Source organism: Glycine soja, chromosome 20 (assembly GCF_004193775.1).
Source record: "Glycine soja cultivar W05 chromosome 20, ASM419377v2, whole genome shotgun sequence".
NCBI lineage: Eukaryota > Viridiplantae > Streptophyta > Magnoliopsida > Fabales > Fabaceae > Glycine > Glycine soja.
This window is the reverse complement of record NC_041021.1, coordinates 41,856,361-41,880,145: the sequence shown is the minus strand read 5'-3', so window position 1 is coordinate 41,880,145 and position 23,785 is coordinate 41,856,361. Positions and strand designations below refer to the sequence as shown.

At 36.5% G+C, this 23,785-nt stretch overlaps 1 protein-coding gene and 2 pseudogenes across 2 annotated transcripts; all 3 read left to right on the top strand.

Annotated features, from left to right (window-relative positions):
• Positions 1 to 1,999: 1,999 nt before the first annotated feature.
• Positions 2,000 to 4,583, top strand: LOC114403897 (annotated as a pseudogene).
• A 6,979-nt stretch (positions 4,584 to 11,562) lies between these two features.
• On the top strand, positions 11,563 to 13,697 carry LOC114403905 (annotated as a pseudogene).
• A 6,590-nt stretch (positions 13,698 to 20,287) lies between these two features.
• LOC114403894 (protein IQ-DOMAIN 14-like) lies at positions 20,288 to 23,133 on the top strand. 2 transcript variants are annotated; one of them, XM_028367119.1, is made up of 4 exons: positions 20,288 to 21,322; positions 21,429 to 21,653; positions 21,886 to 22,572; positions 22,771 to 23,031. In XM_028367119.1, the coding sequence occupies exons 1-4, from the start codon at positions 20,849 to 20,851 to the stop codon at positions 22,789 to 22,791; spliced, it is 1,407 nt and encodes a 468-aa protein (XP_028222920.1). In that variant the 5' UTR covers positions 20,288 to 20,848; the 3' UTR covers positions 22,792 to 23,031. The 2 variants fall into 2 exon arrangements, with proteins under 2 accessions (XP_028222920.1, XP_028222919.1); XM_028367118.1 differs by having other exon boundaries at positions 20,305 to 21,322; positions 21,886 to 22,504; positions 22,771 to 23,133.
• Positions 23,134 to 23,785: the final 652 nt, after the last annotated feature.

The following is a 23,785-nucleotide window of genomic DNA, read 5'->3' as shown; positions in this document are numbered from 1 at the left end:
TTTGTTATTAATCAAGTATTACGTGATGAATAACAGAATGTCTTTGAAGGGATGTGGACTGTATTCCACATGTGGAGCAATCAAGGTAGAAGAGAACTGAAAACTATAGACACTCCTATAGGCCCCACCTAGAGGATCTCCTGCATCAAAGATCATATTAATTAAATTTTTTTAGATATTGATGTTGTAAACGTGTCTTTACATGTTTTATGTCAACTCCGGAAATTTATATCTTTTCCTTCATTAGATAATGTAAGAACTTTCCAAGAAAATACATCATTGCTGTCCTACGATCAACAGATCAAGTGCATCACTTTATGGTTTTGGGTTGGATTCGTTGAATCATTATCGATTAATATTTTAACCATAAAAGACAACCTTCTTCACTAACTTATCACCAATCAAATTATTGTGCTATGTTTTTGTCTCCTCCTCCTTCTTATAAATTATTAATATGATGTTCGATTAAGTTAAATAACCTAGGACCATAGTTGCTGGAGTTACTGGTATTACTCCGTACTTTTACCTTGTTTCAGTTAGAGTTACTCATATCGTCATTTCCATATTACTCTATTTGAACAATGTACAACTACTAGGGATGGGTTTGGATAGGAAATTCAGTTTTCTGATTTCATCTATATCTTTTGATTGTTTTAAATAAATATCTGCCCTATCAATTGTCCTTCGCAATTTTCAAGGATTAAGGATAGATAAAGTCATAGGTGAATTTATTTGTTCAACTAAACGATGATTAAGGAATCAAGTAGAGAATTATAGAAGGAAATGAGCCAAATCCCAAGGCGGTGTTTCCCCTAACAGAACACCTAGACAAATGGGGAGCATATAAGCATGCCATGTGACTGCCAACTCGTTGTTTGTTTATGAAAAGATGTCATTGAAAACCATGCAAATCACCGGTCTATGATGGGTAAGATGGGGCATAGCCCTATTAATTTCATATTCACGTATTTGTATAAGCATTAAGCAACCACTGGTTACCTTTTGTTGGAATGCATTATTTGCATGAAATTTATCAAACATTAATCATAATTTTATTCATTCATTTACTGCATATATGTCATTAGCCAAGTAAGATGCGGATAATGCCTCATCTCTGTACAACACAACATGGAATTTTCACTTTCTTATATCAATTTCTCAATATGAAAAATCCACCCATTATAAGCTGTAAGGGTATACTTCCTTACTTAACAGAGTTTTGACACATGGATCAAACACATCACTACATTTAGTCACCGCCTAAGCCAACCAATTCAGCTGCTTAATAAACGTTGGTGTCAGTGGCCCACACATAATCTGAAATTGTAAAATAATTTGATTTGACGACTTAAAATCTGTTACAGTGCTTGTTTAAGTTCATTTATGCAATTATCCAAGTTCATTAAACAATCTTGCAGGGAACCATGAACACATTCTGCTCAACATATACCATAAAAGCTCTTGAACCCATGTAGCCTTTGGTTATAGGAAATGTAAAAGGTAGATGACTTCTTGCAAGGGCTTGGTATCAGTACACAAAATTGGGCAGGACCAACCGGGAAAAGAACAAACAAAATAGAATTAAGTAGAAAAAGTGGTTAACAAAAGCAAACACCAGAATATTTATTTCTGTCTTAACTACACGGATAAGATGGGCACGTGCACATCCTCAGAACCCCTACTCAATCATTTATTATTGGATCCTGTAAGGTCTTTTAACTTTCTTTAGTTCATGACCCTCAACTGGACACTCTCCTACCCATATATGAGTATTTTACACGGATGCTACATGTTCTTGATCTATTATCACATGGTTTCTGATCCATCTCGTTCCATATTAACCGACACTGAAATCACCAAAACACCCTTGATAGCCACTGAAGAGGGTTACATACCTATAGGGACAGCATGGGAACTGAAAATTCTTTTCCACTTTAGACTTTGGAGGGTAAGGAATCTTGTTATCTTAATCTGTAACAGTTACTTAGTGCTCCAGACTGTGGCAAGTGGCTTATACGGGGAGCTTCCTCTTTGCTTTATTTCACACAACCAGGTACCAACAAGTTGGTCTAAGTAGTCCTGAATTTGGTCCCCTTAAGCAAAATCTTGGCTTCGAGTGGGACGGAAAAAATGTGGTTGGGAGAGGAGAATTCCAATAAAAGTGACCAGCCAGGTTCCCAACATAGATTAGTCATCCGCAAAATCGGTGGATATTTTGTACCAATAACATGGTTACCAAATAAAAAAAAAAATTTACACTACCAGGCCTTGTTACTACATGGCATAGAGAGAGACCCCCAAAAGTAACATATTCTCAAAGATGGTGGATAATATTTAGTACGGAAAAGATGTGATGAGACAGTGAGTTTAGGCTGTCAAATAGCGTTATCTATTTTTAATAAGGGGGGCCATAGTGTTGAAAGCAACTTAACAAATGTAGACATGAAGAGATCTACATACAAATCATTTTCTGTTACTTTCTTTTAAGTTGTTGCTACTTGCTAGTATCCAATATTAGCTTACTAGGTGGTGTTTGAAAGAGATGGGGAAGACAGGCAAATGGCTTAGAAACTTGTTGACAACAGGTAAGAAAGACAAGGAAAAGGAGAAATCTACAATCAAGCTGAATTCTTCTTCAAATGGAACAGAAAACTCAACCACTCCAACTTCCTCAACCCCAAAGGAGAAAAGAGATGGAGTTTTAGAAGATCATCAGCCTCAGCCACTGCCACTACTGCCACAACCACACCAACAACAACTTCCAAGGAATTGAATTTTGTAGAAACAAATGTGACTGCTTCACAGACAGTGCAAACTGACACTGATATTCAGAATGAGCAGAGGAAGCATGTCATGGCTGTGGCTGCAGCCACTGCAGCAGCAGCTGATGCTGCAGTGGCAGCTGCTCAGGCTGTAGCTGCTGTGATCCGTTTGACTTCTACTTCCAATGCAACATCCAAAAGTATTGAAGAGGCTGCTGCCATTAAAATCCAATCTGCCTTTCGCTCTCACTTGGTATTTCACTTTCTAGGGAATCTGGTTTTGTCTTTCATTCTCAAGGGAATGAATGGTATTGATATTTGAGTATGTCAAATGATATGTGTCAATGTTTCTATGACAGGCAAAAAAAGCATTGTGTGCTCTAAGAGGATTAGTGAAGTTGCAGGCACTAGTAAGGGGTCACTTGGTGAGAAAACAGGCCAAGGCAACACTGAGATGCATGCAGGCTTTGGTGACAGCACAAGCCAGAGCTCGTGCTCAGAGGATCCAAATGGGGTCAGAAGGAAAGGCCAATCAAAAGCACAGAAATGCTGCCGAAGATGATTTGCTCAGGCATATATATAATGTCAGTTTCATAACTGCTATCTTTTTTTATAGTAGCATGATTGTTGAAAATGAAATTTCCAGAATTGATGTGATATACAATATACATGATGATGTGAAATCTTTTGTTTATTTGCAGTATCTTTCAGCATGATAAAGAAATTAATAAATATCATTTTTAGTTATATTTTAAAGCACTCTAGCAAATGTTGTTATGATGTCATTGATATGGAATATGGGTTTTGTGCTTCTAGGAAATGGACAGAGGCTTGGAAGACAACATCAAGATTGTAGAGATGGATGTTTGTGAATCAAAAGTTAACTCCAGAAGCAGCAGTGTGTATCATCATGGACATCAAGAACAATATGACAATAGATTTTCCACACATTATTCAACAAATGGTTCCTACACAAAAGAAGAAAAGTACAAGGTATCACCGGCTCCATCAGCATTGACAGAGTCGAGTCCAAGAGCCTGCAGTGGTCATTTTGATGACTGTTTCAGCACAGCACAAAGCAGCCCTCACCCTCAGTTCTACTCTGCAGTGTCAAGATCAGAAGATTCAAAGCACCCTTTTGCTTTCCATAGGCCAGCTTATGCAGAATCCATGTCCTATGACTACCCTTTGTTTCCAAATTACATGGCTAACACCGAATCATCAAGGGCTAAAGTCAGGTCACACAGTGCACCAAAACAAAGACCGGATTCATTCGAGAGGCAACCAAGCCGGCGAAGAGCTTCAGTTGAGGGAAGAAATGTCCCAAGGCCAATGAGGATGCAGAGATCATCTTCACATGTGGGTGCCACTGTCCATAACTACCATTATCCTTGGTCAATAAAGCTCGATAGATCCGCAGTTTCACTCAAAGATAGTGAGTGTGGCTCTACAAGTACAGTGCTCACTAACACTAATTATTGCAGATCTCTTGTTGCATATGGCGTGAGTACTTACCATCTCTCATGCATAAATTCTTATAAAAAAAATTGAATACTAGAGATGAACAAGAACAATAATTAAGAGTAAACATGTTTATTGTTTAATAGTATATATGTGTGTATAGTCTTCATATCACTTAATTAGTAACATTATTGTTTATTGGATCTGACAATGTTTTTCGTTGATTGCTTTGACTGCAGTCACGTGGAGATGGGTACTGACTACTGAGAGTGCACCTTGTGCTACACCAAATAGTAGCCACTTTGCAAGAACACCAAAATCTAGAGTTGAGAATTTCAGTTTGCTGAGTTTTTCTCCTTTTAGATTTCAAAACAAATAATAACTCTGCTTTTACAATATAGAGTTGTTGCCAGGGATTTATTAAAGTCCAATGATTGTAGAGTTTCTTCTTCTATTCGTTGTCTGCCATGTTTGTGGATTGCTTTGTAATAAAAACACTGTAACGGCTTTTGGTCTGTATAAATTTTACCAAGTGAGATATTACCAATGGGAGTAATGATGCTCGTAATAACAATTCATAAAGGCCGTCGAATGCTAATACATTGGTCTTTAAAACCCAGATAGTTATGTAGTAACTAATTTCCATGTTGATTTACCGCACTAACTTTGGCATATCAATGGCAATGAACCAGATTGTCCTCTATTTTAATTTTCACTCTGCATAGCGGTGGGAAACTCCTAATAAATACACAACAACTTCTCAGCCATTAATTGCATTGATAGTTGATACAAGTGGTACCAAGTTACCAACATGCTTGATGAAGTCATGAAAATTGCTGATTGAGAATCAGAGTCTCTAAGACCACTGATAAAAAATGGATTTTATCTTACATTAGTATAGGTTGTGGCAACAAGCAGCTTTACAGTTGAATCAAATGTAAATGTCTAATTTACATGTACATCACAAGTTCATGGAATAAATTATATGAGCACGTCATCTTCAAGAAATGCATGTAAGAAACTCAGTCAAATCTATTTACACATTAGACAAACGGGAAAATGTAATCAAAATCGAAATACGAGGCAGGTGGTGTAACAAGTGTAAAAGACTCAATAGTCAAAACACTTGCCTAACCTTCCCTTGCTCAAGTCATGTGCTTGGATTCTCAATCTGTTCTAAAACATAAAAAAAAGTCAAAACATTTAGCCACATGTTTAACAAAAAAGCCGCTGACTCGTCTAAATTCTGCAATGTCTTTGTTGCAGATCGAAGAATATGCAGTGTAGTAAAAAATTAGTTACAACTTATATGAGGACATCCTCTGGAGTTGAGGGATTTTCATTATAAAAAAATTGCATGAATTATCAAATGGTCGTTCCCGTTAATTTCATATTTTTTTAATAACATTCTAATATTAGATAATCGTTTAAGTCCATAGACTTTAATTTTATCTTAATAATTTAAAATTCTTTTTGATGTTTTCCTTCTATTACTCGAGACCGTATCGGTATGGATCATATTAAGATTATTATAAATAGCTATTCAGTTAAAATTTACACTCACACTGCATGAACTACACCTCAATCCAGTTTTCTAAGGTTTTAGAAAATCTGGAATCACGTATATAATGGCAGGTGGCATGAAACGCATGAATGGAACATTACAAAATGTTATGTTTCTTGCTGATCTGAAGTGCTCTTCCTATCCCTTTCATTGTCTCGAATCAAAGAACAAGAAACTATAATCTTGTGACCATTCCAAAGCAGATCCATTCTATCGCCTAAAGCCATCCCTTGTGGCCCATCAATTATATATGTTAGATTATTCTAGGGTAGGAGCATCTTTTCTTACTTAGTTATATAAGAAAAACGCTATGTAGTTGTTAATAGAGTGCAGTATAAGTTTATAACTTTAATCGTCAAAAAAAAAAGTGTATAACTTTATATATACTATGCTCTAAAGATTTTGATGGCAATTCTCGTGTATAAAAATAAAAGTGAGTTGAAAGATTCTTATGCTATCTACCAACTAATAATGTATAAAAATTGTCAAAAGAAAAAAAAGTTAACAATGGAAATTATCGAAGCCTTTTCATCCTACGGTATTCACTTCCCATCTTAGACTTAGTTTTCGCTTTTCCCATTCAATTTTCACCTACTCGATTGGACAACGACTACTTTATTTATGTTTACCGAACCCATATATGATATATCAATCTGCCTCAAACTTCCATACCCGTTTATCATGATTTTATAAAATTCTTTCACTTATAAATTGTTTATTGTCATGTTTTTAATTGGAAATTTTTAATACGAAGACTTAGTGATATAGCTGACATCGTGCTGTCTGTGTTTTACTTAGTCTAAGTCGTTCTGTTATGGTACATTGACTTCGGGGAAGCAACATTCTAGAAAACCTACGGCACTATACACCATCTTTTTTATTGTGCCCTTGTAATTATCTCTTGTATTTTGCAAAAAATACAAATACTTTATATATATAGTCTACCATGATATCTAAGTATCACTAAACAATAACATGGTTACGCTTTATACTCTGGCCTCTTTTGTTATCATACACTTAAAAAATGGGTCCTGGAGAGTGACAAAAATCACATTAAAAATACAAGAACTTAAGAAAATAATTTTTTATAGGGATTAAAAAGGTGACATTTTTAATGATAAAAATATATTTAAGAAAAATATTATTTTGAGATTATATATGGACGGCAATTTAACATATGTATATAGCATGCCCGGAGTGTCTCTTTTCCTCGGGTTGTAGTGCCTTAGCTTTGTCGTTCCGTTTCCCCTGTAGCAAAAAAAACAAACAAACATACGTATATAGCAGTGCAATCTTCCTATTGTACAAATTATTTATATAAATGTCAGTATGATGTACTGAATGTATAGTTGGTTCATTATTAGTGTTTATCTTTTTCTCTGAGCCCTTGATTTTTAATAAAATAAAACGATGAGAAGTGATATGATACCTTCCTTGGCTATCTTGTGTTGTTTGACTTTGAGTGGCTCTCTATATCCTTTATGATAAGTTTCATATTACAAGTGGGATAAAATTAATTAAACGGGTTTCATATCACGAGAAATGATTTCCTTATAGATTAGTTTTCCCCCCTTAAATTTCAAGCATGCTATAATAGACCATGTAGCTAAATTTTATTCGGATATTGTATCTTATTACATAGAAGGGACACGAGTTTGGGAACAAGATGAAGAAGAAGAAAGGGAAAGAGTTGCTAGAAGGGGAAGAGAGAGGGGTGGGGAATTTAAAGTTGGGGGTAGACAGTAATTAGTGTAGGGGCCAATAGTATTTCCCAACTGTTAGATCGTGACAGCTATTGAGGCATGAAGAAAATGAAAGCTGTGGAGTTCTATTTCACTGGCCCATCAAGGTTGCTACAATGTGGTCATAGATTGGTAGGCTTTAAACGAGGCTTATCTTTAGTGCGCTAGTTTTTTTTCTATTCGAACTTTTGTTCGCTTACTAGAAGTGCAGTTTGCTTACTGTGCTCTCAACCATTGTGAGCACAGTAGAGTATCCTACATATAGCTAATCAAGCAACCTTGACTTCTTATATGCAAGTGTATCATCATAGCATTCACAAACATATGCACAGTAGATTATTACATGATCTGAAACAACGAATTTCCGACTAATTTTTACGTGATATATTATTCACTCTCTGTAAAGATTAGTTAGAACCATGTAGTCTCAAACTAAATAATAATTTCTTGGATAAGATGTTGAGATGGAGAATCAAACTTTAGACAATATTATCATAATCCAAGTTATGAGAAGTTGCTTGAGTCCTGCCAAATGAATTACAATACGTTTTGGTTGCACATTACAAAGTCCCACACCGGGACTCTAAAATCTATATCCTCCTAATACCAATATTTGTAATATAACTTAAACACCAAAATTTTTACTCCGATAATATTGTCCAAGGTTGCTTGATTATACAATGTCTCAGAGTGCACATAGACCACAAAATGTCTCAGAGGTTTTGAATATAACTAATAACTCCGTAAGAGACCGTATTAGTATTGCTAGAAATGGAACTCCATTTATAGAGGCCAAAGCTAAGGTTTAACATGCCTACTCTAAATTGAAAAACAGTTTCATAAATGGAGTGAATCCAACATAATCTGAGAGCATTGACAACAAAAAAGGAATTCAAGATATTGACATCTCACCATTCTGAAGTACTAATGTTTTCATTTTTGTTTTTGCTTAGAGCCAAGAAGACAATCATAGTTTCTTTGGTTATACTTCTCCAATTTTTATCTAAAACTTTGTCACAGTCAAGTTAGGTAGGTGACAGGTCTAAACAACAAACTGTTATTTTCTGTTTTTTATTTCTTCCTGTTCTTTATCCTCCCCCTTTTGACAAAGTTTATCAATGAAGCACATTACTTGGTAGTTCCTCGTGGGGAAAGAATAACAAAAAGGTGAAGCATGCGCTGGCAGTAGTACAAGAACCATAAATATAAGCCAAAAGTTTAAAGGAATCAAAGGATCTATCTCCAATTAAAGCTCTTTCCCATGCACTGCTATATTCCTTTGAAATCCATGTGAACAGCACTAGAACCATTAAGATATTCTCTTCAATGCTTCTACCTCATAATTTTGTACTCTAAGGCTATGCTTGGTTTTCAATTGAGAAAGTAAAATTGAAAAAGCCCTTTGTTTGATTTTCAGTTGATCCTATTGTAGATTAAGCTTTGCCTTAATTTTGCCTTAAGACTCAGTTTGAAATGGAAGGAAAAAAATTTGCTTTTGCAAATTCAATATACAAAATGAAGTTCATTCGAGCTTAAATTTGCAAATTTTAATCAAACATGTACTAAACCATGTAAGAAACAAGCTTCTAATTTGTGTTTTTTCTCCATTTTTGTTATTAATCAAGTATTACGTGATGAATAACAGAATGTCTTTGAAGGGATGTGGACTGTATTCCACATGTGGAGCAATCAAGGTAGAAGAGAACTGAAAACTATAGACACTCCTATAGGCCCACCTAGAGGATCTCCTGCATCAAAGATCATATTAATTAAATTTTTTTAGATATTGATGTTGTAAACGTGTCTTTTACATGTTTTATGTCAACTCCGGAAATTTATATCTTTTCCTTCATTAGATAATGTAAGAACTTTCCAAGAAAATACATCATTGCTGTCCTACGATCAACAGATCAAGTGCATCACTTTATGGTTTTGGGTTGGATTCGTTGAATCATTATCGATTAATATTTTAACCATAAAAGACAACCTTCTTCACTAACTATCACCAATCAAATTATTGTGCTATGTTTTTGTCTCCTCCTCCTTCTTATAAATTATTAATATGATGTTCGATTAAGTTAAATAACCTAGGACCATAGTTGCTGGAGTTACTGGTATTACTTCCGTACTTTTTACCTTGTTTCAGTTAGAGTTACTCATATCGTCATTTCCATATTACTCTATTTGAACAATGTAAACTACTAGGGATGGGTTTTGGATAGGAAATTCAGTTTTCTGATTTCATCTATATCTTTTGATTGTTTTAAATAAATATCTGCCCTATCAAATTGTCCTTCGCAATTTTCAAGGATTAAGGATAGATAAAGTCATAGGTGAATTTAATTTGTTCAACTAAACGATGATTAAGGAATCAAGTAGAGAATATATAGAAGGAAATGAGCCAAATCCCAAGGCGGTGTTTCCCCTAACAGAACACCTAGACAAATGGGGAGCATATAAGCATGCCATGTGACTGCCAACTCGTTGTTTGTTTATATAAAAGATGTCATTGAAAACCATGCAAATCACCGGTCTATGATGGGTAAGATGGGGCATAGCCCTATTAATTTCATATTCACGTATTTGTATAAGCATTAAGCAACCACTGGTTACCTTTTGTTGGAATGCATTATTTGCATGAAATTTATCAAACATTAATCATAATTTTATTCATTCATTTACTGCATATATGTCATTAGCCAAGTAAGATGCGGATAATGCCTCATCTCTGTACAAACACAACATGGAAATTTTCACTTTCTTATATCAATTTCTCAATATGAAAAATCCACCCATTATAAGCTGTAAGGGTATACTTCCTTACTTAACAGAGTTTTGACACATGGATCAAACACATCACTACATTTAGTCACCGCCTAAGCCAACCAATTCAGCTGCTAATAAACGTTGGTGTCAGTGGCCCACACATAATCTGAAATTGTAAAATAATTTGATTTGACGACTTAAAATCTGTTACAGTGCTTGTTTAAGTTCATTTATGCAATTATCCAAGTTCATTAAACAATCTTGCAGGGAACCATGAACACATTCTGCTCAACATATACCATAAAAGCTCTTGAACCCATGTAGCCTTTGGTTTAGGAAATGTAAAAGGTAGATGACTTCTTGCAAGGGCTTGGTATCAGTACACAAAATTGGGCAGGACCAACCGGGAAAGAACAAACAAAATAGAATTAAGTAGAAAAAGTGTTAACAAAGCAAACACCAGAATATTTATTTCTGTCTTAACTACACGGATAAGATGGGCACGTGCACATCCTCAGAACCCCTACTCAATCATTTATTATTGGATCCTGTAAGGTTCTTTTAACTTTCTTTAGTTCATGACCCTCAACTGGACACTCTCCTACCCATATATGAGTATTTTACACGGATGCTACATGTTCTTGATCTATTATCACATGGTTTCTGATCCATCTCGTTCCATATTAACCGACACTGAAATCACCAAAACACCCTTGATAGCCACTGAAGAGGGTTACATACCTATAGGGACAGCATGGGAACTGAAAATTCTTTTCCACTTTAGACTTTGGAGGGTAAGGAATCTTGTTATCTTAATCTGTAACAGTTACTTAGTGCTCCAGACTGTGGAAGTGGCTTATACGGGGAGCTTCCTCTTTGCTTTATTTCACACAACCAGGTACCAACAAGTTGGTCTAAGTAGTCCTGAATTTGGTCCCCTTAAGCAAAATCTTTGGCTTCGAGTGGGACGGAAAAAAATGTGGTTGGGAGAGGAGAATTCCAATAAAAGTGACCAGCCAGGTTCCCAACATAGATTAGTCATCCGCAAAATCGGTGTATATTTTGTACAATAACATGGTTACCAAATAAAAAAAAAAATTTACACTACCAGGCCTTGTTACTACATGGCATAGAGAGAGACCCCCAAAAGTAACATATCTCAAAGATGGTGGATAATATTTAGTACGGAAAAGATGTGATGAGACAGTGAGTTTAGGCTGTCAAATAGCGTTATCTATTTTTAATAAGGGGGGCCATATGTGTTGAAAGCAACTTAACAAATGTAGACATGAAGAGATCTACATACAAATCATTTTCTGTTACTTTCTTTTAAGTTGTTGCTACTTGCTAGTATCCAATATTAGCTTACTAGGTGGTGTTTGAAAGAGATGGGGAAGACAGGCAAATGGCTTAGAAACTTGTTGACAACAGGTAAGAAAGACAAGGAAAAGGAGAAATCTACAATCAAGCTGAATTCTTCTTCAAATGGAACAGAAAACTCAACCACTCCAACTTCCTCAACCCCAAAGGAGAAAAGAGATGGAGTTTTATAGAAGATCATCAGCCTCAGCCACTGCACTACTGCCACAAACCACCAACAACAACTTCCAAGGAATTGAATTTTGTAGAAACAAATGTGACTGCTTCACAGACAGTGCAAACTGACACTGATATTTCAGAATGAGCAGAGGAAGCATGTCATGGCTGTGGCTGCAGCCACTGCAGCAGCAGCTGATGCTGCAGTGGCAGCTGCTCAGGCTGTAGCTGCTGTGATCCGTTTGACTTCTACTTCCAATGCAACATCCAAAAGTATTGAAGAGGCTGCTGCCATTAAAATCCAATCTGCCTTTCGCTCTCACTTGGTATTTCACTTTCTAGGGAATCTGGTTTTGTCTTTCATTCTCAAGGAATGAATGGTATTGATATTTGAGTATGTCAAATGATATGTGTCAATGTTTCTATGACAGGCAAAAAAAGCATTGTGTGCTCTAAGAGGATTAGTGAAGTTGCAGGCACTAGTAAGGGGTCACTTGGTGAGAAAACAGGCCAAGGCAACACTGAGATGCATGCAGGCTTTGGTGACAGCACAAGCCAGAGCTCGTGCTCAGAGGATCCAAATGGGGTCAGAAGGAAAGGCCAATCAAAAGCACAGAAATGCTGGCCGAAGATGATTTGCTCAGGCATATATATAATGTCAGTTTCATAACTGCTATCTTTTTTTTATAGTAGCATGATTGTTGAAAATGAAATTTCCAGAATTGATGTGATATACAATATACATGATGATGTGAAATCTTTTGTTTATTTGCAGTATCTTTCAGCATGAATAAAGAATTAATAAATATCATTTTTAGTTATATTTTAAAGCACTCTAGCAAATGTTGTTATGATGTCATTGATATGGAATATGGGTTTTTGTGCTTCTAGGAAATGGACGAGGCTTGGAAGACAACATCAAGATTGTAGAGATGGATGTTTGTGAATCAAAAGTTAACTCCAGAAGCAGCAGTGTGTATCATCATGGACATCAAGAACATATGACAATAGATTTTCCACACATTATTCAACAAATGGTTCCTACACAAAAGAAGAAAAGTACAAGGTATCACCGGCTCCATCAGCATTGACAGAGTCGAGTCCAAGAGCCTGCAGTGGTCATTTTGATGACTGTTTCAGCACAGCACAAAGCAGCCCTCACCCTCAGTTCTACTCTGCAGTGTCAAGATCAGAAGATTCAAAGCACCCTTTTGCTTTCCATAGGCCAGCTTATGCAGAATCCATGTCCTATGACTACCCTTTGTTTCCAAATTACATGGCTAACACCGATCATCAAGGGCTAAAGTCAGGTCACACAGTGCACAAAACAAAGACCGGATTCATTCGAAGAGGCAACCAAGCCGGCGAAGAGCTTCAGTTGAGGGAAGAAATGTCCCAAGGCCAATGAGGATGCAGAGATCATCTTCACATGTGGGTGCCACTGTCCATAACTACCATTATCCTTGGTCAATAAAGCTCGATAGATCCGCAGTTTCACTCAAAGATAGTGAGTGTGGCTCTACAAGTACAGTGCTCACTAACACTAATTATTGCAGATCTCTTGTTGCATATGGCGTGAGTACTTACCATCTCTCATGCATAAATTCTATAAAAAAAATTGAAATACTAGAGATGAACAAGAACAATAATTAAGAGTAAACATGTTTATTGTTTAATAGTATATATGTGTGTATAGTCTTCATATCACTTAATTAGTAACATTATTGTTTATTGGATCTGACAATGTTTTTTCGTTGATTGCTTTGACTGCAGTCACGTGGAGATGGGTACTGACTACTGAGAGTGCACCTTGTGCTACACCAAATAGTAGCCACTTTGCAAGAACACCAAAATCTAGAGTTGAGAAATTTCAGTTTGCTGAGTTTTTTCTCCTTTTTAGATTTCAAAACAAATAATAACTCTGCTTTTACAATATAGAGTTGTTGCCAGGGATTTATTAAAGTCCAATGATTGTAGAGTTTCTTCTTCTATTCGTTGTCTGCCATGTTTGTGGATTGCTTTGTAATAAAAACACTGTAACGGCTTTTGGTCTGTATAAATTTTACCAAGTGAGATATTACCAATGGGAGTAATGATGCTCGTAATAACAATTCATAAAGGCCGTCGAATGCTAATACATTGGTCTTTAAAACCCAGATAGTTATGTAGTAACTAATTTCCATGTTGATTTACCGCACTAACTTTGGCATATCAATGGCAATGAACCAGATTGTCCTCTATTTTAATTTTCAAACTCTGAACAACAAAAAATTGAACAAATAATAATGATAATAATAATTAAATAATCATCCGCCTTTTCCACCTTTGCCACCATCCTTGGCAGTCCTCTTCCTTTGCCTTTCTAAGCTACACCCAGCTTTGAAGCCCTTCTGCAATAATTGTAGAGCTTTTTGTGTGGTCTGATAATGACTTGTACCCTCTAGCAAAGCTTTAAGGTCCAACAAGGTCTGCTAGCCACGTCAACCTAACCATGGCACCTACGGTGATCGCTGTTATAGCCTTTTCCTCTGAATTAAAGCTAAGGTGAGTCATGAGCAAAATCTTCATGGCTTCTCTATTGAAGGTGGAGCGGGGACATGATTAATGAGTTTGCCTATCACAAGCAAATGTAGAAGACATGACACATCATTGTTAGTTGCTATTCATGAGTTAGTTTGGTATTAAATATTTGCAAGGAAATAGCGTTGTACCTCCAATTTATGGTTCTTTTTATAGGAATAATACATATTTTTCTTTATTGTATGATTTATAGAGTAAAAACTCCATTTTTGTGACTTAATGTTGAATCAAACTTAGTTTCAGGCCAAAGAAGAGAAGGTTTAAGCAGCTGATGACTCGTTTAGCGAGGTAGATCCGCTCAGCGAGATGCATCCGCTTAGCGAGACATCCAGCTCGCTTAGCGGATGGGAAACCCTAAAAAGAGGATAAGTCAGAGATCTGCACGTCCAGTGCACAGCCAGCCCGCTCAACGAGGACATTATCTCTTCTCGCGCTCAGCACGCCCCACTCTCGCTAAGCGAAAATTCACTAACTCTCGCTTAGCGAGTCATGCTCGCTTAACGAGCCTTCGAAAGCTGAAGAGTCCAAGAGCCTTTAAAAACATTGAGGTTGGCGGAGTTTCAAAAGGGAGATGAGTTTTTGAGCAACAGGGGAGCTTAGTTCAGGAAAATAGAGAGATTTAGGATTTAGAGGTTGGAGGAGACATCCTCCATCATCTTCTTCCAATTTCTTTCACCAAAAATAGTTTTTTTCTTAGTTTTGAAGCTTTGCTTGTAATGGAAGACGAGGTCTCTTTGTTGGGGAGTTCTACTGAACAATCTTGATGTAATATTCTCACTATCTATTTAATGCTATTTTGCCGTGTTCATTGCTTCTATCTATGCTTATTTTACATGCTTGTGGCTTGATCGCCCATTTGAATGTGTAGTTAGGTTTTTTAGTATTGGAAAATGATTTAAAACCTTAGAACTTGATAGAGCAAATTAGAAATCTGTATGTCTAGGAATGGAGTGCAGTGATCTAGTCCGTTTTATGCTGTAGGCTTAGTGCAACTCTTTTAGAACAAGTTTGTTGAGGGATCAAGGACAATGTCTTAAGAGAGTTAGGCTTATTCATGTGAGGAATCATGGTTTAAGTAGTTTCTCAGCATAAGAACACTAGGATAACGATAAATAGAAAAAAAAAACACATTTTATACATCAAGAGAAATTCAGTAGAACACTCCCCAACTCTCTTAACTTATAGTTTTCATCTTTTATAATTTTAGATATTTTGTTTATGTTCAAATAGATTTTCTAGTACAGAACTCAACATTTGCCTTATTTTAATCCGTATAAATGTTTACATACTGAATATACATGGTCTAGGTGAAACAAATTCATTGAGGATACGATACTCGGTCTTACCGTTTGTACTACTTGTGCGAATCGATACACTTGCCGACTTCCGAACAATCATCTAGAGTGATAGTCATCTCTTTGACAGGCAGGTGGAAGGACGAGGTCTCCTGGTGACACCTCTCCATAAGGGCATTCACGAAGCTCTTGTTTGTGGTAGGGTACTACGCTGTAACTAGGGATGATAATCCCGACCACAACATATAAACCCCCACTGTTGGCTCAATGGGAAGTGGTAAAACCTGGCCACCGTGGCTAACCAACTTCATCTCTGGTCGTGACTGTCGGATCCATACATGACCAACATAGTGGTCCTTGTAAGATCGAATCAATGATAAATCAACTGGACCTCCTCCAAAATGGAGGTCTAATGATCTTGTCAGATGGACGTGCCTCTGCCTATGGTTTTGGCTTTGTTGACGGATGTTGTCGACTGTGTGCTGACACAGTTAGCCTTCGATGCCTCTCTCCATCATCATCCCTTCATGTGAGGGGCTCGGGCCCTCATGAGAGGGATCACACCCATCCACGTATAAAGCATGTTTGGTCCTCACCATCTAAAATTAAAGGGAAAACAATTGAACTGTTGATAAAAAATAACAAAAAATAAAAAAACATTATTTATTAAAATAATAATAAAAATTTAATAATCAAAACAAAATCATTTCTTTTATGGTGTGCAAAAACAAAAAGAAAAGTAACAGAATTACGATTTTGTTGAATACAAAACCCCAAAAAAATACCAGATCTAAGGGGACACGCGGAAAGAGAGAACGGAAGGGTTGAGGAGGAGAAGGAAAATGTTTGTTTGGGTTGGGTTGGGGAGGAGGAAGGAAGAAGGAGAAGGAGAAGGGACACGAGTTTGGGACGAAGATGAAGAAGAAGAAAGGGAAAGAGTTGCTAGGAAGGGGAAGAGAGAGGGGTGGGGAATTTTAAAGTTGGGGGTAGACAGTAATTAGTGTAGGGGCCAATAGTATTTCCCAACTGTTAGATCGTGACAGCTATTGAGGCATGAAGAAAATGAAAGCTGTGGAGTTCTATTTCACTGGCCCATCAAGGTTGCTACAATGTGGTCATAGATTGGTAGGCTTTAAACGAGGCTTATCTTTAGTGCGCTAGTTTTTTTTCTATTCGAACTTTTGTTCGCTTACTAGAAGTGCAGTTTGCTTACTGTGCTCTCAACCCATTGTGAGCACAGTAGAGTATCCTACATATAGCTAATCAAGCAACCTTGACTTCTTATATGCAAGTGTATCATCATAGCATTCACAAACATATGCACAGTAGATTATTACATGATCTGAAACAACGAATTTCCGACTAATTTTTACGTGATATATTATTCACTCTCTGTAAAGATTAGTTAGAACCATGTAGTCTCAAACTAAATAATAATTTCTTGGATAGATGTTGAGATGGAGAATCAAACTTTAGACAATATTATCATATCCAAGTTATGAGAAGTTGCTTGAGTCCTGCCAAATGAATTACAATACGTTTTGGTTGCACATTACAAAGTCCCACACCGGGACTCTAAAATCTATATCCTCCTAATACCAATATTTGTAATATAACTTAAACACCAAAATTTTTACTCCGATAATATTGTCCAAGGTTGCTTGATTATACAATGTCTCAGAGTGCACATAGACCACAAAATGTCTCAGAGGTTTTGAATATAACTAATAACTCCGTAAGAGACCGTATTAGTATTGCTAGAAATGGAACTCCATTTATAGAGGCCAAAGCTAAGGTTTAACATGCCTACTCTAAATTGAAAAACAGTTTCATAAATGGAGTGAATCCAACATAATCTGAGAGCATTGACAACAAAAAAGGAATTCAAGATATTGACATCTCACCATTCTGAAGTACTAATGTTTTCATTTTTGTTTTGCTTAGAGCCAAGAAGACAATCATAGTTTCTTTGGTTATACTTCTCCAATTTTTATCTAAAACTTTGTCACAGTCAAGTTAGGTAGGTGACAGGTCTAAACAACAAACTGTTATTTTCTGTTTTTTATTTCTTCCTGTTCTTTATCCTCCCCCCTTTTGACAAAGTTTATCAATGAAGCACATTACTTGGTAGTTTCTCGTGGGGAAAGAATAACAAAAAGGTGAAGCATGCGCTGGCAGTAGTACAAGAACCATAAATATAAGCCAAAAGTTTAAAGGAATCAAAGGATCTATCTCCAATTAAAGCTCTTTCCCATGCACTGCTATATCCTTTGAAATCCATGTGAACAGCACTAGAACCATTAAGATATTCTCTTCAATGCTTCTACCTCATAATTTTGTACTCTAAGGCTATGCTTGGTTTTCAATTGAGAAAGTAAAATTGAAAAAGCCCTTTGTTTGATTTTCAGTTGGATCCTATTGTAGATTAAGCTTTGCCTTAATTTTGCCTTAAGACTCAGTTTGAAATGGAAGGAAAGAAATTTGCTTTTGCAAATTCAATATACAAAATGAAGTTCATTCGAGCTTAAATTTGCAAATTTTAATCAAAACATGTACTAAACCATGTAAGAAACAAGCTTCTAATTTGTGTTTTCTTCCATTTTGTTATTAATCAAGTATTACGTGATGAATAACAGAATGTCTTTGAAGGGATGTGGACTGTATTCCACATGTGGAGCAATCAAGGTAGAAGAGAACTGAAAACTATAGACACTCCTATAGGCCCCACCTAGAGGATCTCCTGCATCAAAGATCATATTAATTAAATTTTTTTAGATATTGATGTTGTAAACGTGTCTTTACATGTTTTATGTCAACTCCGGAAATTTATATCTTTTCCTTCATTAGATAATGTAAGAACTTTCCAAGAAAATACATCATTGCTGTCCTACGATCAACAGATCAAGTGCATCACTTTATGGTTTTGGGTTGGATTCGTTGAATCATTATCGATTAATATTTTAACCATAAAAGACAACCTTCTTCACTAACTTATCACCAATCAAATTATTGTGCTATGTTTTTGTCTCCTCCTCCTTCTTATAAATTATTAATATGATGTTCGATTAAGTTAAATAACCTAGGACCATAGTTGCTGGAGTTACTGGTATTACTCCGTACTTTTACCTTGTTTCAGTTAGAGTTACTCATATCGTCATTTCCATATTACTCTATTTGAACAATGTACAACTACTAGGGATGGGTTTGGATAGGAAATTCAGTTTTCTGATTTCATCTATATCTTTTGATTGTTTTAAATAAATATCTGCCCTATCAATTGTCCTTCGCAATTTTCAAGGATTAAGGATAGATAAAGTCATAGGTGAATTTATTTGTTCAACTAAACGATGATTAAGGAATCAAGTAGAGAATTATAGAAGGAAATGAGCCAAATCCCAAGGCGGTGTTTCCCCTAACAGAACACCTAGACAAATGGGGAGCATATAAGCATGCCATGTGACTGCCAACTCGTTGTTTGTTTATGAAAAGATGTCATTGAAAACCATGCAAATCACCGGTCTATGATGGGTAAGATGGGGCATAGCCCTATTAATTTCATATTCACGTATTTGTATAAGCATTAAGCAACCACTGGTTACCTTTTGTTGGAATGCATTATTTGCATGAAATTTATCAAACATTAATCATAATTTTATTCATTCATTTACTGCATATATGTCATTAGCCAAGTAAGATGCGGATAATGCCTCATCTCTGTACAACACAACATGGAATTTTCACTTTCTTATATCAATTTCTCAATATGAAAAATCCACCCATTATAAGCTGTAAGGGTATACTTCCTTACTTAACAGAGTTTTGACACATGGATCAAACACATCACTACATTTAGTCACCGCCTAAGCCAACCAATTCAGCTGCTTAATAAACGTTGGTGTCAGTGGCCCACACATAATCTGAAATTGTAAAATAATTTGATTTGACGACTTAAAATCTGTTACAGTGCTTGTTTAAGTTCATTTATGCAATTATCCAAGTTCATTAAACAATCTTGCAGGGAACCATGAACACATTCTGCTCAACATATACCATAAAAGCTCTTGAACCCATGTAGCCTTTGGTTATAGGAAATGTAAAAGGTAGATGACTTCTTGCAAGGGCTTGGTATCAGTACACAAAATTGGGCAGGACCAACCGGGAAAAGAACAAACAAAATAGAATTAAGTAGAAAAAGTGGTTAACAAAAGCAAACACCAGAATATTTATTTCTGTCTTAACTACACGGATAAGATGGGCACGTGCACATCCTCAGAACCCCTACTCAATCATTTATTATTGGATCCTGTAAGGTCTTTTAACTTTCTTTAGTTCATGACCCTCAACTGGACACTCTCCTACCCATATATGAGTATTTTACACGGATGCTACATGTTCTTGATCTATTATCACATGGTTTCTGATCCATCTCGTTCCATATTAACCGACACTGAAATCACCAAAACACCCTTGATAGCCACTGAAGAGGGTTACATACCTATAGGGACAGCATGGGAACTGAAAATTCTTTTCCACTTTAGACTTTGGAGGGTAAGGAATCTTGTTATCTTAATCTGTAACAGTTACTTAGTGCTCCAGACTGTGGCAAGTGGCTTATACGGGGAGCTTCCTCTTTGCTTTATTTCACACAACCAGGTACCAACAAGTTGGTCTAAGTAGTCCTGAATTTGGTCCCCTTAAGCAAAATCTTGGCTTCGAGTGGGACGGAAAAAATGTGGTTGGGAGAGGAGAATTCCAATAAAAGTGACCAGCCAGGTTCCCAACATAGATTAGTCATCCGCAAAATCGGTGGATATTTTGTACCAATAACATGGTTACCAAATAAAAAAAAAAATTTACACTACCAGGCCTTGTTACTACATGGCATAGAGAGAGACCCCCAAAAGTAACATATTCTCAAAGATGGTGGATAATATTTAGTACGGAAAAGATGTGATGAGACAGTGAGTTTAGGCTGTCAAATAGCGTTATCTATTTTTAATAAGGGGGGCCATAGTGTTGAAAGCAACTTAACAAATGTAGACATGAAGAGATCTACATACAAATCATTTTCTGTTACTTTCTTTTAAGTTGTTGCTACTTGCTAGTATCCAATATTAGCTTACTAGGTGGTGTTTGAAAGAGATGGGGAAGACAGGCAAATGGCTTAGAAACTTGTTGACAACAGGTAAGAAAGACAAGGAAAAGGAGAAATCTACAATCAAGCTGAATTCTTCTTCAAATGGAACAGAAAACTCAACCACTCCAACTTCCTCAACCCCAAAGGAGAAAAAGAGATGGAGTTTTAGAAGATCATCAGCCTCAGCCACTGCCACTACTGCCACAACCACACCAACAACAACTTCCAAGGAATTGAATTTTGTAGAAACAAATGTGACTGCTTCACAGACAGTGCAAACTGACACTGATATTCAGAATGAGCAGAGGAAGCATGTCATGGCTGTGGCTGCAGCCACTGCAGCAGCAGCTGATGCTGCAGTGGCAGCTGCTCAGGCTGTAGCTGCTGTGATCCGTTTGACTTCTACTTCCAATGCAACATCCAAAAGTATTGAAGAGGCTGCTGCCATTAAAATCCAATCTGCCTTTCGCTCTCACTTGGTATTTCACTTTCTAGGGAATCTGGTTTTGTCTTTCATTCTCAAGGGAATGAATGGTATTGATATTTGAGTATGTCAAATGATATGTGTCAATGTTTCTATGACAGGCAAAAAAAGCATTGTGTGCTCTAAGAGGATTAGTGAAGTTGCAGGCACTAGTAAGGGGTCACTTGGTGAGAAAACAGGCCAAGGCAACACTGAGATGCATGCAGGCTTTGGTGACAGCACAAGCCAGAGCTCGTGCTCAGAGGATCCAAATGGGGTCAGAAGGAAAGGCCAATCAAAAGCACAGAAATGCTGCCGAAGATGATTTGCTCAGGCATATATATAATGTCAGTTTCATAACTGCTATCTTTTTTTATAGTAGCATGATTGTTGAAAATGAAATTTCCAGAATTGATGTGATATACAATATACATGATGATGTGAAATCTTTTGTTTATTTGCAGTATCTTTCAGCATGATAAAGAAATTAATAAATATCATTTTTAGTTATATTTTAAAGCACTCTAGCAAATGTTGTTATGATGTCATTGATATGGAATATGGGTTTTGTGCTTCTAGGAAATGGACAGAGGCTTGGAAGACAACATCAAGATTGTAGAGATGGATGTTTGTGAATCAAAAGTTAACTCCAGAAGCAGCAGTGTGTATCATCATGGACATCAAGAACAATATGACAATAGATTTTCCACACATTATTCAACAAATGGTTCCTACACAAAAGAAGAAAAGTACAAGGTATCACCGGCTCCATCAGCATTGACAGAGTCGAGTCCAAGAGCCTGCAGTGGTCATTTTGATGACTGTTTCAGCACAGCACAAAGCAGCCCTCACCCTCAGTTCTACTCTGCAGTGTCAAGATCAGAAGATTCAAAGCACCCTTTTGCTTTCCATAGGCCAGCTTATGCAGAATCCATGTCCTATGACTACCCTTTGTTTCCAAATTACATGGCTAACACCGAATCATCAAGGGCTAAAGTCAGGTCACACAGTGCACCAAAACAAAGACCGGATTCATTCGAGAGGCAACCAAGCCGGCGAAGAGCTTCAGTTGAGGGAAGAAATGTCCCAAGGCCAATGAGGATGCAGAGATCATCTTCACATGTGGGTGCCACTGTCCATAACTACCATTATCCTTGGTCAATAAAGCTCGATAGATCCGCAGTTTCACTCAAAGATAGTGAGTGTGGCTCTACAAGTACAGTGCTCACTAACACTAATTATTGCAGATCTCTTGTTGCATATGGCGTGAGTACTTACCATCTCTCATGCATAAATTCTTATAAAAAAAATTGAATACTAGAGATGAACAAGAACAATAATTAAGAGTAAACATGTTTATTGTTTAATAGTATATATGTGTGTATAGTCTTCATATCACTTAATTAGTAACATTATTGTTTATTGGATCTGACAATGTTTTTTCGTTGATTGCTTTGACTGCAGTCACGTGGAGATGGGTACTGACTACTGAGAGTGCACCTTGTGCTACACCAAATAGTAGCCACTTTGCAAGAACACCAAAATCTAGAGTTGAGAATTTCAGTTTGCTGAGTTTTTCTCCTTTTTAGATTTCAAAACAAAATAATAACTCTGCTTTTACAATATAGAGTTGTTGCCAGGGATTTATTAAAGTCCAATGATTGTAGAGTTTCTTCTTCTATTCGTTGTCTGCCATGTTTGTGGATTGCTTTGTAATAAAAACACTGTAACGGCTTTTGGTCTGTATAAATTTTACCAAGTGAGATATTACCAATGGGAGTAATGATGCTCGTAATAACAATTCATAAAGGCCGTCGAATGCTAATACATTGGTCTTTAAAACCCAGATAGTTATGTAGTAACTAATTTCCATGTTGATTTACCGCACTAACTTTGGCATATCAATGGCAATGAACCAGATTGTCCTCTATTTTAATTTTCACTCTGCATAGCGGTGGGAAACTCCTAATAAATACACAACAACTTCTCAGCCATTAATTGCATTGATAGTTGATACAAGTGGTACCAAGTTACCAACATGCTTGATGAAGTCATGAAAATTGCTGATTGAGAATCAGAGTCTCTAAGACCACTGATAAAAAATGGATTTATCTTACATTAGTATAGGTTGTGGCAACAAGCAGCTTTACAGTTGAATCAAATGTAAATGTCTAATTTACATGTACATCACAAGTTCATGGAATAAATTATATGAGCACGTCATCTTCAAGAAATGCATGTAAGAAACTCAGTCAAATCTATTTACACATTAGACAAACGGGAAAATGTAATCAAAATCGAAATTACGAGGCAGGTGGTGTAACAAGTGTAAAAAGACTCAATAGTCAAAACACTTGCCTAACCTTCCCTTGCTCAAGTCATGTGCTTGGATTCTCAATCTGTTCTAAAACATAAAAAAAAGTCAAAACATTTAGCCACATGTTTAACAAAAAAGCCGCTGACTCGTCTAAATTCTGCA

What these genes read in the sequence shown, in the direction of transcription:
- LOC114403894 (XM_028367118.1), top strand. Translation starts at nt 20,849, where the DNA reads ATGGGGAAGACAGGCAAATGGCTTAGAAACTTGTTGACAACAGGTAAG. An exon ending in TGCTCAGGCATATATATAAT is followed by an intron (nt 21,654 to 21,885) that starts GTCAGTTTCATA and finishes TTGTGCTTCTAG; the next exon opens with GAAATGGACAGAGGCTTGGA. An exon ending in CGCAGTTTCACTCAAAGATA is followed by an intron (nt 22,505 to 22,770) that starts GTGAGTGTGGCT and finishes CTTTGACTGCAG; the next exon opens with TCACGTGGAGATGGGTACTG.